At 41.9% G+C, this 18,961-nt stretch overlaps 1 protein-coding gene across 2 annotated transcripts in view; it reads right to left on the bottom strand.

The window, feature by feature from the left end:
* The window catches only part of slc25a14 (solute carrier family 25 member 14), an 86,785-nt gene extending 70,547 nt beyond the window's left edge, over positions 1-16,238 (bottom strand). The window contains exons 1-3 of one of the 2 annotated variants that reach the window (XM_043704270.2): positions 15,919-16,238; positions 15,753-15,839; positions 3,542-3,689 (exon numbers count right to left, since the gene is read on the bottom strand). In XM_043704270.2, the coding sequence (XP_043560205.1) occupies positions 3,542-3,689; positions 15,753-15,816 (212 nt within the window). In that variant the 5' untranslated portion in view covers positions 15,817-15,839; positions 15,919-16,238. Of the gene's footprint in view, positions 1-3,541; positions 3,690-15,752 lie in introns of both variants that reach the window. The other variant, XM_087992292.1, reaches the window with a different exon arrangement.
* Positions 16,239-18,961: the final 2,723 nt, after the last annotated feature.

Here is an 18,961-nt window from a genome sequence, read left to right as displayed (position 1 = left end):
CGATCGTGTTAGTTCCCAAACCTGACGGTACTCAACGATTTTATGTGGACAATCAGAAGGTCAACACCGCAACAAAACTCATACCTAATACCAAGATTGGAGGACTGTATAGAGAAAGTTGGACATGCCAGTTAAATCACAAAGTTGGATTACTGCGTAAATATTGGCAGGTACCCTTATCAAAGAAAGCAAAAGAAGTTTCTGCGTTTGTAATCCCAAAATGGGCTATATCAATTCAAAGTGATGCCCTTTGGAATAAAAAACGTACTACCTATATTGCAAAGACTTATAAACAGAGTTGTGGCAGGGTTAACAAAGTGTGCAGTTTATTTGGATGATGTAGTGCTCTTTAGCAAGTTATGGAAAAATCACATGGTACAGTTGGCAGAGCTCTTTGAACAATTGCAAGAAGCAAAACTGGTAATAAACTTAAGGAAACAGAATTCACCAAGGTCGAGGTGACATTCCTGGGACACAACATTGATCACGGAAGGTTGACCCCAAGGAACACCAAGGCGATGGCCATTGAGGAATTTCCATGGCCAAACTCAAAGAAAGAGGTAATTCGATTTTTTGGGACTTCTACCAGAAGTGTGGTGTTGGAAAAGCATAGCAGGTCAGGCAGCAGCATCCAAGGAGCAGGAAAATCATGTTTCAGGCCAAAGCCCTTCATCTGGAATTCTACCGGAAGTTTATTCCAAACTTCAGCAGCGTGGTGGTAACGCTAACAGATTTATTGAAGAAAAACAAAATTTTGGTGGACAGAACAATGCCAGGAGGCATTTGAGAATTTAAAAGCAGTATTAACCACAGCACCCATTTTTTTTTTTTTAATTTGGAGGTGCTGGTGTTGGACTGGGGTGGACAAAGTTAAAAACCACACAACACCAGGTTAGAGTCCAACAGCCACTTGAAGATGCAGCGCTTTGAAAGTTCGTGCTTCCAAATAAACCTGTTGGACTGTAACCTGGTGTTGTGTGATTTTTAGTTTTGAAGGGTTTAAAAAAATTTCGTCAAAGTTGTGATCAATACTAGTGATATAGGAGTTGGAGCTGTACTGCTACAGGAAGATGCTGATGGAATTAAACGGCCAATTGGCTACTTTTCAAAGAAACTCAACACCAACCAGAGAAAATATTCTACCATCGAAAAGGAATTATTGAGTTTGGTGCTGACCTTACAACATTTTCATGTTTGTGTGATGAGCGATATGTCAGAGACTGTTGTGTGCACGGATCCTCTTACATTCTTGGAACAATTTAAGAACAAAAATATGAGCCTATTTCGTTGCAGTCTTATAATTTACAAAATGTACATGTTGTGGGTCGTAAAAATGTGATAGCAGATGCGCTATCACGGATTTAAAGGATAAAGTATACATAAGATTGAACAGACTCCAATGGTTTTATATATAATATAAATATGAACACATACACACATGCGTGCAGAAATTAATATGAATTTTAGATTAATGGCCTATATATTTCATTGTAATGAGATTAAGAATTAGAAATAAAAATGAAGCCACCTTTTCATTATGATGGTTCTTTTTTTTCTTAAGGGGGGAGATGTTATGACGTTGAAGGTGCGTACTGTATCTTTAAGAGAGAGTGAATGCTGTTTTACGGTGAGAGCTTACAAGCACCTGTCATATGACTAACCAGCAGTCTCAGAGTGTACTTGAAAATTGGCAATATGTCACATTTGGTTGTGAAATAGATACCAGAGTTGGTTGCTGTTTTGACAATTTGAATTTAACCAGTTTAAATTATGACCCAGGATACTAAAACCCAATCAAGTTTGAATTTATTACTTTTGCCAACATCAAACCAATGAGACGATGGTATAAAAAAGGCAGGCAGTTTGAAAGTCAGAGCAACTGCCATTTGAAACACTCTCTATCAAAGGTACCTTTTCATATGAAACATATTCGCTGTTAAAGATCTTTAGCTGGGAGAAGAAAGACACCACAGACAACACCTACTGTATGGTTTTGAAATTAAGTTGATGTAATTTTATTAAGTATTTAATTGGTACAGTATATTATTATACAGTTGGAGGCTGGTAATAAGCAGTTAAGAAAAAGGGGGCTTAGATTTGTGAATAGTTGTTGTTTAATATTCACTTCTTAAAAATAAATTGACATTATTTTCTTTAAATAGTGGAATTTGGAAGTTCTCTGTAGCTCATGTTTTAACAGATTACTAAGCGAGGTGAGCTTTTCTGGGTGTTTAATTAACAGAGGAGTTCATCGACGTGTTGTAACACTATACAAGATAGCAGTCAGACCACTGTAAATACTTTTGGTTCCCATATCTAAGGACATATATACTTTCACTGGAGTCCAGAAAAAGGTTCAACAGGTTGATTCCAGCCAAGGATGGATATTCTTATGAAGAAAGGTTGAGCAGGTTAGGCTGATACTCATGGGAAGTTAAAAAAATGTGAGGCAACCTTATTGGAACATACTTGATTCTGAGGGGGCTGAGAGGTTCTTTTCCCCTTGTGGGAGAGTCTAGATCGAGAGTATATGATGTCAGAATAGAGGTCCATTTAGAATAGAGATGAGGAAGAATTTCTTCACTTAGATAGTAGTCAATTATCGATGCCTCTAGAGTCTTCGTCATTCAGTATATTCAAAGCTCGGATGGAAATTTTATGGGCAGCAAGAGGATCAAGGATTAAGGGATATGGTAGGAAAGTGGAGTTGAGGTTTGTCAGATCAGCCATAATCTCATCGACTGGCAGAACAGAAGCTGCTCTGTGTACTGAATGCTCCTACATGTTATGGTAATGTTCATGTAGACCAAGATTATTTTAAACATAGCACAACTGGTGAATTTTGAGTGTAAACAAAGGATAATTTTCTACAAGGTATGCTTGATTCAACTAGGGGAGACCACGTTTGGTTTAATAATTACGGTAAGGCCAACAATGTAGGACTTCAAAAGGACTAAGATGGGTTGGTGGAATGGAGAGACAAGTGGCAGGGAAATTTAATGCAGCAAAGTGAGTGATTCATCTTTGATAAAACGCAGACGACAAAATAAACGGTAAAATTCTGAAGTGATACAAAGGCAGGGGAATAAGGGTGTACGTGTGTATAAATCATTGAAGGCGACATGATATCTTGTTTTACCAGACACAAGTTTCAGCAGCAGATATGTCAAGATGGGGCATGGTCAAGCAATGTGATAAGGTGAAAATAGATGGCTTGGCGATGGGACAGGTTTATGCATCAATATGTGAATGGAAAACCACCTCCAAGTCAGATTGTGAACATTCTGATTCAGCCTCATAGTTAGTATAGAGAATTAAGGCAACTAATTTTTAAATGAATACTGTGTTTTCCTGGATGGTGGAAGAGAGAACATTTCCATTCTTAACTCACATCCATGTTCACGGTTCTCCACATACTACAGTATAAACACATCCCTAGCTGGATCAGTCTCTCCAGGCATGACAGATCAAATGGTTACAGCATAGAAAATCTGTCCACATCTGATGAATCCCATTAATACAACAAGTGCAATTCACCTACCCGGAATAAAGAGCCCTCAATCCTTCCTCCTTACATATCTTGAGTAAGGCATGCAACATTCCTCTGTACTTAATCTCCTTGTAACGAGAGTCAATAAGCTGACCCTGAACCTGCAGCCGAGTTTTTGTCAGGTCAATTGGAAATGTCCCTAAGGGAAAGAGAAAGCAGCTTTTTACAACTCAAAAAAAGCACTACTTCTGCCGAGAAACAGCTCAAAATCCATAACATTTACCTGTGCTACTGTGGAAAGACATAGTAATGTTGTCTCTGCACTAGCAATCCAGAGACTCAGGTAGTTACCTGGAAGATGGGCTTAAATCCCACCATAACAGGTGGTGAAATTTGAATTCAATAAAAACCTGGAATTAAAAACGCAATGAAGACTGTCAATTCCTGTTTAAAAATAAACCTATCTACTTTAGAAATGTCCTTTAGGAAAGGAAAACGGTCTTACCTAAATAAAAACTCAAAAGTACTGCAGATGCTGTAAATGAGAAACAAACACAGAAGGTGCTGGACAAGTTCTGAACAGTTCTGAGGGAGGGTTGCCAGATCCGAAACGTTAACTCTGATTTCTCTTCACAGATGCTGCCAGACCTACTGAGTTGTTCCAACAACTTCTATTTTTGTTTTCTGCATTCTTACCTGTTCTGGTCTACATACAACCAACATTCACCCTAATGTGTCATTCCACGGAGTCGTCTTCTGAAATCAATGCATCGTATGCTGATTACCATGCATAATAATTCCGAGTGAGTGCACAGACATCCAATTTAAAGGAACACTGCGTATGATCCTGGACCTTAAACAATGTAACTTACTTTTAACTGTCTTCTGAAATGGTCTAGCAAGTCAAGCAGTGGCAGGCCACTAGGGATAAGCAACAAGTGCTGGCCCAGCTAGTGATACACATATTGCATGAATGAATAAACTATAAATTCATATCGAAGCACTCCATCTTACCAGTTACAAACTGAAGTATATTGGGCGAGGCATCCTGCAATTTCACACACAGGAGAATGAACACTAACCCAGAACAAAAACACTGCCTTGAATGCAAGCACTTCCAGAACCAATTCTTGTGGAAATCAACATCTTTTAGTGTCATTGATTTCTTTTTAATTGATATGAAGGAGTACACAACCTGAAGCTGAACTGATGATTTAATGTGATAGGTTCTCCCACAATCAAAATCTTTGACATGACTACACCTTTCAGTTTAGAGCAATGGTGGGTTATGCGTATGTTTCAGCATTTGCTGGAGGTAGCGACATCTTTACTGGAGCATTGGTTACATCCAATGAGCACAGATGACCCCACTGATCAAATAACACAATTATCATAGCAACAAAGGAACATGTCAGTTGTGAGTATCTTGTTAAAAGCATCCAGTCATTAACACCGAAGTTGAAAGAGGGACAGTGATTCTTTGTAGACTCTCTTTCAGCTTCTGGATAAAAATAGTTCATCCACAATATTATTGGAACAGAGCAGAGGTGACCTCTTGCCACATAAACATCAGCCATTTCAAGCATATTTCTTTTTAATGAATAGTATCAGTCACACAAGTTGCATATTTTTAATATGAGGAATGAACTTCAAAACATAGAACACACATTACAGCGCAGTACAGGCCCTTCAGCCCTCAATGTTGCGCCAACCTGTGAAACCTCTCCCAATTCCTTGGTCTCCATGCACAATTTCCCATTACTGTCCTTGACTGGCCCTGATCTTACTCGAGTAATTCTTTTATTCCTGACATATCTAGAGAAAAACTTTAGGGTTTACCTTGATCCTATCTGCAAACAACTTGTCATGTCCTCTCCTTGCTCTTCTTAGCTCTCTCTTTCGGCCCTTCCTGGTTAACTTGTAACTCTCAAGTACCATAACTGAGCCTTCACATCTCATCTATATACAAGCCTCTTTCTTCCTCTTTAGGAAGCCATGGTTCCCTCGCTCAACCCTGTCTTATCAAGGACACACAGTAGCAGTTCCTTCAACAAGCTCCACATTTCAGTTGTGCCCATCCCCTGTAGTTTCATTCCCCATCCTGCGCATCCTAAATCTTGCCTAATCGTATCATAATTGCCTTTCTCCCAGCTATACCTCTTGTCCTGTGGTATACACCTTTCCATCGCTGAAATAAACATAGCCGAATTGTGGTCACTATCACCAAAGTGCTAACTTACGTTCAAATCTAACATCTGGCCTGGTTCATTACCCAATACCAAATCCAATGTGGCCTTGCCTCATGTTAGCCTATCTACGTCTTGCACTCACTGGACAAAAACTGACTCATCTAAAGTACTCAAAATTTCCCATCAATATTTGTAAAGTTAAACTCCCCCATAACAACTAACCTGTTACTTTCGCTCCTATCCAGCATCATCTTTGCAACCCTTTCCACTACATCTCTGGAACAATTCGGAGGCCTATAGAAAACTCCCAACAGGGAGACCTCTCCTTTCCGGTTTCTAACCTCAGCCCATACTATCTCAGTAGACAAATCGACATCAATCGTCCTTTGTGCCACCATAACATTGTCTTTGACTAAGAATGTCACACCTCCCCTCTTTTATCACCTTCTCTGTTCTTAGTGAAACAAGCTAAACCCTGGAACCTGCAACAACCATTCCTGTCCCTGCTCCATCCATGTCTCCGAAACGGCCACAACTTCAAAGTCCCAGATACCAACCCATGGTGATAGGTCACCCACCTTTTTCTGGATGCTCCTGGCATTTAAGTAGACACACTTCAAACCATCTTCCTGCCTGCCGGTACACTCTTGCGACCATGAAACCTTATTTCTGACCTGACTACACTCAACCTCCTGTACACTGGAGCTACAATTCAGGTTCCCATCCCCCTACTGAGTTAAAAATATATCTTGGCTTTATATTGGAAGATAATTCATTCTATGCATTCAGGAAAATAATTCTGTGTTGATTCACAATTAGAATAGTCTTATAAGAATCATTTCAGTCTATCATTTGATATTTAAGTTGGATGCAGGCAGTAAAAGGTGGAATTGTTCATGGAGAAAATTCAAAATAATGTGAAGTATGAGGAACTTCAGTCACGTGGATGGACTGGAGAGGTTGGGACATTCACCTTCGTGAAGGGAGAGTGGAGAGGAGATTGACCAAGATGTTCAAAATCATGTGGGGTCTGGACAGAGCAGATAGACAGAAATTGTTCCCAGATCAGAAGCAGAGGAGACAGATTTAAGGTGATTGGCAAAAGTAACAATGGAGACATGAGGAGAACATTTTCATGTATTGAGTGGTTAAGATCTGATATGAAGTACCTAAGAATCATAGAATTTTACAGGAGGCCATTTGGCTCATTGTCTCTTTACTGGCTTCTGAAAGATCAACCCAGCTAGTCCCCATTCTCTAGACCTATCTCCATAGCCCTCCAAATTCATCACTTTCAAATATATACCCATGAGAGACTCAGCAAACAACCAAGGTATTTTTCAATGTATAATTTCAGTTACATCACACTAAAATTTTGCTATAAATTCTGTGTCTTACAATTGTGTACTCCACAACCACCTGATGAAGGAGCGGCGCTCCGAAAGCTTGTGCTTCCAATTAAACCCGTTGGACTATAACCTGCTGTTGTGTGATTCTTAACTTAAATATATACCCAGCTCTCATTTGCAACCTCTGACAGAATTCACTTCCACTCATGACCCCTAATGACTGACAATACCAACTAGTGGAAGCACAATGTCTTTCTTCACCCTGTTAAACTTATTTGTAAGAATGATGTGGAGGCTAATTCAATCAAATGTTTTAAAAGACAGCTGGGTAATTCTCTGAACAGGAATAATGCATAGGGTTATGGGAAGCATGTGCAATAATTGAACAAGGTGAATTGCACCCTCAGGCAGCCAGTCCAGATATGACGGGGTAATTGGCATCATTCCCTGTTGTAACATTACTGCGATTCTGGGATATTATAATTGTGGTCCCAAGTGTAAAACAATGTATTTTGCAGCTTCTGTTCATTGAGCATGACGATTTTCGAGTCCCTCTCAGGGACGCTGCCTGTCTTTTAACACTACCTGATCAATGCCTGGATCATAATTGACCCATACCGGGGCTTTCTGCTGTCAGGCGTAGCGGCTATCATCAGAGAATCACCGCTCAAGAATCCAGACCTCCACCATTGCAGGTTCAAGTGGCTGGAGGAGGAGAGAGCTGTGGCTGCGGGGGTGACCAGAGACAGGGACGTGCTGGGTGGCATAGGCCTGAGCTGAATGTTGCTGCAGGGATTCACAAACAGGTAAACATCCAGCTCGCAGTCAATGCCATCTGTCACCTGTGGTGTTCAGACCTGACGGCATGCACCAGTTGGAAGATGCTCAGGTATGTGGTGGATTCCTGTCTGCATGTACCCTTGCTCCAACAGAATTTCACATTGGCCCCAGGACACAGCAATTCCTTAAAATTGCAAATTGCGAAGATTCACAGACTCAAAGCCCAACTATTTACTGTACAGTGCTGTGGAGTCCATGGAATATATATATTGGTTGCGGGCAATTGTATCCCTTTTCAATCATTTGCAAAATGTTTGTTGTGCTTATGGTTGCACTTCAGAACTATGTTCCCATTCTTTGGGCTTCTGGTGCAGACAGATTGGGCAAGTCTGAGAACATCTTCATGGGTCCTCTCCTGGGTTTGAGCTTTAGGGAGAGGCTGAATAGGCTGGGGTTTTCTTCCCTGCAGCGGAGGCTGAGGGGTGACCTTACAGAGATCTATAAAGTCATCATGGGTATGGATAGGGTTACTAACGAAGGCCTTTTTCCCAGGAAAGGGGAGTCCAAAACTAGAGGGCATAGGTTTAAGGTAAGAGGGGCAAGATTTCACACAGTGTGTGGTATCTGTATGGAACGAACTGTCAGAGGAGGCGTAGGAGGCAGGTACAATAACAACATTTAAAAGGCATCTGAATGGGTACTTGAATAGGAAGGGTTGAGAGGGATATGGGCCAAATGCTGGCAAATGGGATTTGATCAGTTTAGGATATCTGGTCTGCACGGATGAGTTGGACTGAAGGTTCTGTTTCTGTGCTGTACGACTCTATGAGAGTTTAGCTGGACGGACTAACATTAATTGTTCATTCCTTATTGTTCTTGAAAGAGTAGGGAGCTGCCTGCTTCAACTACTACAGCCCATGGGTTTAGGTTAGGGAAAGAATTTGACTCAGCAACACTGAAGAAATGTCGGATGATGGTGATAATGTTACTGCATTAGTAATCCAGAAATTCTGGTTAATATTTTGGGCATGAGGGTTCAAATCAGATGTTGTAATTTGCATAAGCAAATCTGGAATGAAATGCTAACCTAATGGCAACCATGTCACCATCATACATTGTTGGAAAAACACTCCTGGTTCACTAATATCCATCAGGGGAGGAAATCTGCCATCATTATCTGGTCTGACCTTAGTGACTCTTGACCCACAGCAATGTGGTTGAAAAGTGTATTTTTGTATTTGAAAGAAGTGACGAAGACAGAACCACCAGAAATAAGTGAAAGTCAGGGCCAAAATAATAACATAATATACAAAGTCAAAATAGGATCAGGGAAAAAGTAAAAAGTAAAACAAACATAAGGAAAGTAAGTTTAAGACCAGAACTGGCAGGGGACCTCAGTCCACTCAAAACCTTCAGTACAAAGTTAAAAATTACACAACACCAGATTATAGTCCAACCGGTTTATTTGGAAGCAGTGGCTTTCGGAGTATTCCTTCATCGATGCTCCTGAGAAGGAGCAGCGCTACAAATGCCAGTGCTTCTAATTAAACCTGTTGGACTATAACCTGGTGTTGTGATTTTTAAATTTGTAATGTGATCACCATACACCTAAGGAATTGCAGTCAGAAGAAAGGTGATAGTCAGCAAGGTCTCAGAGCCCAAGACACTAAAGAACCGATTTCTGTGATGGAAAATATTGAGAAGGGTAATTCTTCTGGGAACATAGCCAGAGCCTAGCTGTAGAAGGTGGGAGGAGAAAGACAGGAGAACTATAGTGGCAGGAGACTCAAGACTCAATAGTGAGGGTTACAGGCTGGTGTTTCTGTAGCTGCAGACATGACTCCAGGATAATATGTTGCTTCCCTAGGACCAGGGTCTAAAATATCAATTAACAGCTACAGGGCATTCTGAAGGGAGAGGGCAAATGCACAGATACTGCAGTTCACATTGGGAACAATGACACACAGAAAGAGAAATGATGTCCTGTGAAAATAATATAGGAAGACTAATAGAAGATTGAAAAGCAAGACCTCAAAGGTTGCACTCCCAGTGCTAATGAGTACAAGAGAAGATGGATTGAACAAAGAGCAGAGAACATTACAGCCCAGTACACGCCCTTCAGCCCTCGATGTTGCGCCAACCTGTGGAACCAATCTGAAGTCCATCTAACATATACTATACTATTTTCATCCAATAACCATTTAAATGCCCCGAAAGTTGGCGAGTCTACAACTGTTGCAGGCAGTGTTTTCCATGCCCTACGACTCTCCAAGTAAAGGAAATACTACTGACATCTATCCTATATCTACGACCGCTCAATTTAAAGCTACAACCCCTCGCGCTAGCTGTCACCATCCAAAGGGAACTGTACACCCCATCTAACCCTCTGATTATTTTACATGTCTCAATTAAGTCACCTCTCAATCTTCTTCTCTCTAACAAAAACAGCCTCAAGTCCCTCAACCTTTCCTCATAAGACCTGCCCTCCATAACAGGCAACATCGTAGTAAGTCTCCTCAGAACCCTTTCCACATCCTTCCGATAATGCAATGAACCAGAACTGTACGCAATACTCCAAGTGCGGCTGCACCAGAGTTCTGTACAGTTGCAGCATGACCGCACGGCTCCAAAACTCAATCCCTCTACCAATAAAAGCTAACACACTGTATGCCTTTGTAACAAACCTATCAACCTGGGTGGCAACTTCCAGGGATCTATATACATGAACACAGAAATCTCTCTGCTCATCTACACTACCAAGAATCTTACTATTAGCCCAGCACTCTTCATTCCTGTTGCTCCTTCCAAAGTGAATCACCTCACACTTTTCTGCATTAAACTCCACTTGCCACCTCTCAGCCCAGCTCTGCAGCTTATCTATGTCGCTCTCTAACCTGCAATATCATTCAGCACTATCCACAAGTCCATTGACCTTAGTGTCATCTGCAAATTTACTAACCCATCCTTCTACACCCTCAGCTAGGTCATTTGTAAAAATGACAAACAGCTTTCCCCAAAACAGATCCTTGCAGTACGCCACGAGTAACTGAACTCCAGGATGAACATTTCCCATCAACCACCATCCTCAGTCTTCTTTCAGTGAGCAAACTTCTGATCTAAACCACTAAATCATCCTCAATCCCATGCCTCCATATTTTGTGCAATAGCCTACAGTGGGGAACCTTATCAAACGCCTTACTGAAACCCATATACACATCAACCTCTTTACCCTCATCAACCTGTTTGGTCACTTTCTCAAAAAACTCAAGGTTTGAGAGGCACAACCTACCCTTCACAAAACGGTGTTCAATATCCCTAATCAACTTATTCCTCTCTAGATGATTATAAGTCCTATCTCTTATAACCTTTTCTAACATTTTACCCATGACTGAAGTAAGGCTAATTGGGCTATAATTACCAGGGTTGTCTCTACTCCCCTTCTTGAAGAAGGAGACAACATTTTCTATCCTCCAGACTTCTGGTACAACATGAATATCAAAGCCAAAGACTCTGCAATCTCCTCCCTGGCTTCCCAGAGAATGCTAGGATAAATCCCATCCAGCCCAGGGGACTTATGGTAAAAGAGTTTGAGCAGGAGGAAGGGCTATGGATTCTTGGATCACTGTGTTTATTTCTGGGGATGGTGGGAGCTTTACAAGTCTGATTGACAATATCTGTGATGGAACAAAATCAATATCTTTCCTGCGGCAGAGGGGTTTTGCAAATGCAATTGGTGGGAGTTTAAGTTAATTTGGCAGGGGACTGGCATACAGAATGGAAATAGGCACAAAGTATAGAACAGCAATATCAGTTTAGGAAGTAATGCAAATATAATCAAGTTAAAGGCACAAAGAAGAGGATGGCATTTATTTTAATGCAAGGAGTCTGGAGAATAGGGCAAATAAGTTGAGAGTATTGACATGGAGACATGATTGAGGGAGGAGCATGACTAGCAGCTCAATATTCCATGGTACAGAATCTTTTAAACAGATGGGGGCAAGGTGTAAAAGAGGACGTGACAGTGCAATGTTGATCAGAGTCAATTAGTAAGGATGGACGTTATCTTAGAAGGTTGATCAAATGAGGCCAAAGGGTAGAACTTAAAAAGGGGATGAGTGCTTTGCTGGGGGTGTACTACAGGCCTTCAAGAAGTCAACAAGAAATAAAAAGATATGTGTAGGTCATTCTTAAAGATGTGTAAAAATATTAGGGGATTTCAACTTCCCTAGTAGTAACCGGGATAGACAAAATGTGAAAGACTTCGAAGGGGCGGATTTCTTAAAATGCATCCAGGAGAACTTTTTAAGCCAGCACATAGAAAGTCCAATAAGAAAGGGGGTTGTCCTGCACTTAATTTTAGATAACAAAGCGTGGTAACTGGTAGAAGTGTCATGAGGGAGTAGTTTGGTAACAGCGACCACATTTCTGTGATATTTAAGGTAATTATGGATAAGGAGTAAGATGGACTGGAAATAAAGCCTCGGACTTGGGTCAAGGCCAATTTTAACATAAGACAGGATCTGGCCAAAAGTAGACAGGCAGCAGGATTTTCAGGAAAGTCCACATCAGAAAAGTCATTATTCAGAAAGATAATAGTGAGAAAGCAGGCCAACATGTTCCCATAGAGGTGAAGTATGTGACCAACAAGTCCAGGGAATGGTGGGTGTTGAAAGACGTGCAGGATTGGACAAGGGAAAAAGGTTATGGCAGATACCAAGGGCTCAAAACAACAAGTGCCCTAGGGTAGCATAGAAAGTATGGTAATTACTTAGAGAAATCAGGAGATCAAAGATAGGACACGAAAAAACACTGGGGAATAATAGTAATAAAAAACTAGAAGTATTTTATAAGTACATTAAGTACAAGAAGTTAACCAGGGAAATGGCAGTACCCACTGGGGATCAAAAGGGACAATCTATGTGTGGAGCCAGAAGACAAAATTTACAAAGGAGAGCTGACAGACATAGTACTCAGATTTTGAGAAAGTCCCCGTACAGGAAGCTGGTTAGAAAATTGTCAGACATAAGATAGAAGGTAAAGTACTGGCATGAATTACTGATTGGTTAACAAAGTGAACAGAGAAAAGAAATAAATGGGTCTTTCTTGTGGTGGTAGGTTATGATTGTACCTGATTATATCACAATATATGCCAATGATTTGGAGTTAGTAACCAAATGTAATATGTGTATTTACAAATTTGCAGATGATACAAAGCTAAGTGCGATTAGGATGATGTAAAATGTATTCAGGTGAAATGGATGGGCTGTGAATGGGCAAGAATATAGCAGATGGTATTTAAAGCGATAGAATTTAGGAAGGCAATGGCCTAGTGGGACTGTCATTGGACTGTGAATCCAGAGACCCAGGTAAGGATTTGGGGACCCGGATTCGAATCCTGCCATAGCAGATTGGTGGAATTTGAGTTCAATGAAAACATAATCTGGGATTAATAGCCTAATGATAACCACAAATCCATTATCAATTGTTGGAAAAAAACACTTGGTTCACTAATTTCCATTAAGAAGGAAATTTGTCATCCTTACCTGAGCCAGCCTATATGATAACTCCAGACACACAGCAGTTTTAGATTAGATTAGATTAGATTACTTACAGTATGGAAACAAGCCCACACCAACCCTCCGAAGAGCAACCCACCCAGACCCATTCCCCTACGTTTATCCTTTCACTTAACACTACAGGCAATTTAGCATGGCCAATTCACCTAACCTGCACATTTTTGGACTGTGGGAGGAAACCGGAGCACCCGGAGGAAACCCACGCAGACACAGGGAGAATGTGCAAACCCCACACAGACAGTTGCCTGAGGCAGGAATTGAACCCGGGTCTCTGGCGCTGTGAGGCAGCAGTGTTAACCACTGTGCCACCATGCCGCCCATATAGTTAAGTCCAATGCCAGCCTAGTCTGCGCTGCCCTCGTACGTGAATGAATAAAAAAGGAAAACGCAGGTAAGATGTTTCCCTTGGTTGAGGATTCTAGAATCAGGGCAAATTTAAAAATAAGAGAGTGAAGTCCCCATCACTTAGATCCAAGATGAAGGGAAATGTTTTTACTCAGAAGCCTTTGGAATCCTTGACCACTGCTAATTGTAAATCTATACCTTAAGCATACTCAAACAGTGGGTCTCGACAGTGGTTCCTCCCACTATAGACTCAGTATGTTTAAGGTGTAGATTTTTGATCACTAGTGGCCTACAGAGCTAAGGGCTTGGATGGATAAAAGGTATTGAAGTATTCAATTAAACATCATTGTATTAAGAGATAAGTCCCCAGGGCATGAGGGAAACTACCCCAGGTTACCGAGAGAGGCGAGAGAGGAGATTGCTGGGCATTGACCAAGATCACTGTAGAGGTCCTAGAGAGCTAACGTGTAGCTAATCTTATTTCTCTGTTCAAGAAGGCAAATAGGGACAATCCAGGAAACTATAGACCAGTGAATCTCACATCAGTGGTTGAGAAGCTGTTGGAGAGAATTCTGCAGATTTACGCTCATTTGGAAAAACATACCTAATTAGGGACAGTCAGCATGGCTTTGTGCAGTGCAGTGCAGGTCATGTCTTACTAACTTGACTGAATTTTTAGATAAGGTGACAAAGATGATCAATGAGGGTAGAGTAGTGGATGCTGTCTACATGGATTTTATCTATGCGTTCAACAAAGATCACTCATGGTAGTCTCATCCAGAAGATTAAGATGCATAGGATCCACAGTAACTTGGCTGCATTGGTACAGAATTGACTTACTCACAGGAGGCAGAGGGTAGCAGTGGAAGCCTGTTTTTCTGGCTGGAGGTCTGTGACTAATTATGTTCTGCAGAGATTCATATTGATATCTCTGTTGTCTGTATATATATATAAATAACTTGGATGAAAATGTAGATGGGCGGGTTAGTAAATTGGTAGACGATACAAAGATTGGTGGAGCTGTGGATAGTGCAGGTTATCAAAGGATACAGCAGGATATAAATCAGTTGCAGATATAAGCAGTGAAATGGCAGATGGAGTTTAATCTGGGCAAGTGTGAGGTGCTGCACTTTGGGAGATCAAATGTTAAGGAAAAGTATGCAATTAATAGCAGGACCCTGAACAATGTTGACATATAGCACGATCTTGGGGTTCAAGTCAATAGTTCCTTGAAAGTGGCCACACAAGTAGAGAGTGGTAAAGACGGAGTATTGCATGCTTGCCTTTATTAGTTGGGGGACTGAGTACAAGAGACAAGATGTCATGTTGCAGCTCTGTAAGACTTCAGTTAGACCACATTTACGAGTATTGCACTCCTTTTTGCCACATTACAAGAACAACGTGGAGGTTTTGGAGAGGGTGCAAAAGAAGTTTAACACCATGGCAAAGGCTAAGGGGCAACTTGATAGAAGTCTATAAAATTACAAAATGCAATAGATAGGATGACGGTCAGAATCTTTTTCCCAGAGATGAAACGTCTCATACTAGATGGCAACCCCATTTGAGGTAAGTGGGCAAAAGTTACAAGGAGATGTGAGGGGCAAGGTTTTTTCCACAGAGTGGTAGGAATCTGGAACACGCAGCCAGGTGATAGAGAAGGCAGATGTGATAGGGGCATTTAATGGACATTTAGGCAAGCACATGAATGTGAAAGAATTGGAGGGTATGGACTAAGGGCAGGCAGAAGGGAATAGTTTAATTTGGCATCATGTTCAGCACAACCGTATTATTCTACATCCATTTATTGAATGGCAGACTAGAATAAATAGGCTTTTAGGCTTTTTCCTTGTGGTCCATACAAAATGAAGATGCCATCTTACATGTATTTCAGTAAGCAAGTGTCCCACCTGTGACCATGCCTGCATCTAATATCTCACTGTGACAGGCTGACTGGTTAGCAACTACGAACATAGAAGGCAGCTGAAGAATTGACTGTGAAAAGACTGTGAAAGTACACACTTACCAAACTCAGCAGTGACAGAAGCCAGGCCCCCATAGACAAAAGGTTTCCAGTTTAGGTTGGACATCTCCCGACCGTCGCCAGTTCTAACTGTGAAAGGAGCAAACGCCAATGAAATAATCAGAGAGCTCGCCAGCTGGGCAACGACAGGTTTGGGTGCAGTGTTTACCTGGCAGGCGCAACTCAGTGACCAGTCTCCTCAGGGCATTTTGCACTCAAGTCAGTTTTCGCAATGGGAATCCCAGAGATGCACTGGCTGCCACCCTGTGAGTGATGCAAATCTGAAACAGAAGTGCAACTTGAGAGGGGCCTTCCAGGACCGAGCTCTTTAACCTTCCCGCCGCCGGCCTTTTCTTTTTGTCTATTAGTCTCCGAGCGGAGGGTTTCCCTCAGGGGTGTGTGTTTGCGTGTTAGTGTCCGTCTGCGAAAGATCAATCTTTCCCTATCGGCACCTCCTGGGAAAGGAAGGGGACAATATGACCGTTCTCCGACGCATCTTACTCCACCGTCACTTCCGCATGACCCGGAAGCTGCCGTTACCGGGGCGACCAGGGCATCCGGACCGTCGAGCTCGTAGTTGTCGTTGGGAGCGACAGTAAATAGAGACTCCGAATAAATAGAGAGAGAGAGAGACACCCAGTTTAAGCTGAGAAAACCAGGGATATTACAGTAAACACACAGACCCAGAAATGACCACATTCAATTGAGAGACTCAGACATAGAGTCATACAGCATGGAAACAGACCCTTCGGCCCAACCCGTCCATGCTGACCCAGATATCCCAACCCAATCTAGTCCCACCTGCCAGCACCCGGCCCATATCCCTCCAAACCCTTCCTATTCATATACCCATCCAAATGCCAAATGTTGTAATTGTACCAGCCTCCACCACTTCCTCTGGTAGCTCATTCAATACACGCACCACCCTCTGTGTGAAAAGATTGCCCCATAGGTCTCTTTTCATAATGCACAATAATTAAACAGGCCCAGACAAAATGGAGACTAAGAGATGTCCGCATGAAATAGACCCGGAGAAGCCCACGGTAAACATACCCAGGGATACTTATAGTAAACAGAGAGATCCAGAGATACCTACAGTAAGTGAAGAGACTCGGCGAGACCCATGGCAAATCAGAGTCCAGAGAAACCCGGAGTAAATAACGAGACTTGTCAGGAACCAGAGAGACCCTCAGGTAGTTAGTGATAATCATATGTAAATAGAGTGGATCAGCGATAAGGGTATACAGAGTAAACCATGGCTGGAGATAGCCAGAGAAATGCAGGGAATCAGAACCTGAATTAATGAAAGGTAATCAGAGATAATCACCTGCAACTAGAGATAATATCAATAAAGATAACTGCAGATAACTAGAAATAACCATGAATAACCAGATACAACTAGAGGTAAGCACAGTAACTAGGGATAATCAGAATTAACTGCGGATAGCTTGAGCTGTTTGGTAACCAGGGATAAATAAAGGTAACCAGTTTTATCGCATAGTTGACAATAGAGTGCTTGGGTAGCTCTGAAGATTAGGCAGCCTATGTAGAAGGAGAGAGAGATAGATGTAAACCTTCACCATCAACCCCTCTCATCCATTCCCAAAGAAGACTAATAGTCCAGCACATCACAGGAACAGACCCTTCAGACCACCTGTCTGTGATACCGTGATGCCATTTTAAACTAATCCCACCTGCCAGTACATGGTCTGTTTCCTTACATTGCCTGCCTTTTCATGTGTTTGTCTCCATACCTCTTAGATATTGCTATCGTATCTGCTTCTCTCACCTCCCCAGGCATTATGTTTCAGGTACTTACCACCCTCCATTAAAAAAAAGCTTGCCTTGCATATTTCTTTTAAACATCACCTACTGTGACCCCTAGTATTTGACATTTCCACCCTTGGTAAAAGACTCCACTGTCCACCCTATCCATGCCTTTTATAATATTATACATTTCTATCTGGTCACCCCTCAGCCTCCAATGCTCCAGCAAAACCAAACCAAGTTTGCCCAACATCTCCTTGCAGCTAATACATTTCAATCGACACAACATCCTCATATGCATCATCTCCAAAGCCTCCACATCCTTCCTACAGTGTGGCCAGCAGAACTGCAAACAGTACTCCAAATGTAGCCATAACTAAAGTTTGTTCAGCTGGAACATGACTTGCCAACTTTATGCTCAGTGGCTGACTGATGAAGGCAAGCATGTTTGAAATGGCAATACCTTCGTTACCACTTTATTCAATTATATAGCTACTTTCAAGGATTTATGAACTTCTGTCCCAAGATTCCTCTGTATAAGGGTCCTGCAATTTACTGTGTACATTCCTCTAGTGTTTGACCTCCCAAAATGCGTCAGCTCACACTTGTTTAACATCCATGTGCCATTTCTTTGACCAACTTTCCAACTGACTGATATCCTGCTGTATCCTTTGACAACCTCTCTCAATATCCAGAACTCCACCAACTTTTGTGTTGTCTGCTAACTAATTAACTAGGAGAAAGTGAGGACTGCAGATGCTGGAGAGCAGAGCTGAAAAATGTGTTGCTGAAAAGCCTAAGGAAGAGCTTATGCCAGGGACGTCGATTCTCCTGCTCCTTTGATGCTGCCTGGCCTGCTGTGCTTTTCCAGCAACACATTTTTCAGCTGCTAACTAATTAATCAGACCACCTACATTTTCACCCATATCATTTACATAAATTACAAACAACAGAGGTGCCAGCATTGATCCTTGCAGAACACCACTGATCATAGACGTTCAGTTAGAAAAAGTCCTCTCCACCTCTTATATGGGCAAGCCAATTACCACCTCATGGACTACATGTGACTAAGTTCTGGACCAGTCTACCATGAGGGAACTGGTCATATGCTTTAATCAAATCCATGTAGACAATATTCACTGCCCTGCCCTCATAAGTTACCTTTGTCACTTCCTCAAAAACCTCAATCACATTTGTGAGGCAAGACCTGCCCTGTACAAAGCTATTTTCTGGATCAGTGGTGCTGGAAGAGCACAGCAATTCAGGCAGCATCCGAGGACAGGCAAAATCGACGTTTCGGGCAAAAGCCCTTAATCAGGAATAAAGGCAGAGAGCCTGAAGCGTGGAGAGATAAGCTAGAGGAGGGTGGGGGTGGGGAGAGAGTGGCATAGAGTACAATAGGTCAGTGGGGAAGGAGATGAAGGTGATAGGTCAGGGAGGAGAGG

This window comes from Chiloscyllium plagiosum, unplaced genomic scaffold (genome assembly GCF_037043375.1).
Source record: "Chiloscyllium plagiosum isolate Xiang-an unplaced genomic scaffold, Cpla_swu_hap1 HiC_scaffold_11, whole genome shotgun sequence".
Lineage (NCBI taxonomy): Eukaryota > Metazoa > Chordata > Chondrichthyes > Orectolobiformes > Hemiscylliidae > Chiloscyllium > Chiloscyllium plagiosum.
Note: the sequence above shows the minus strand (reverse complement) of the source record. Positions and strands in the feature narration are given on the sequence as shown.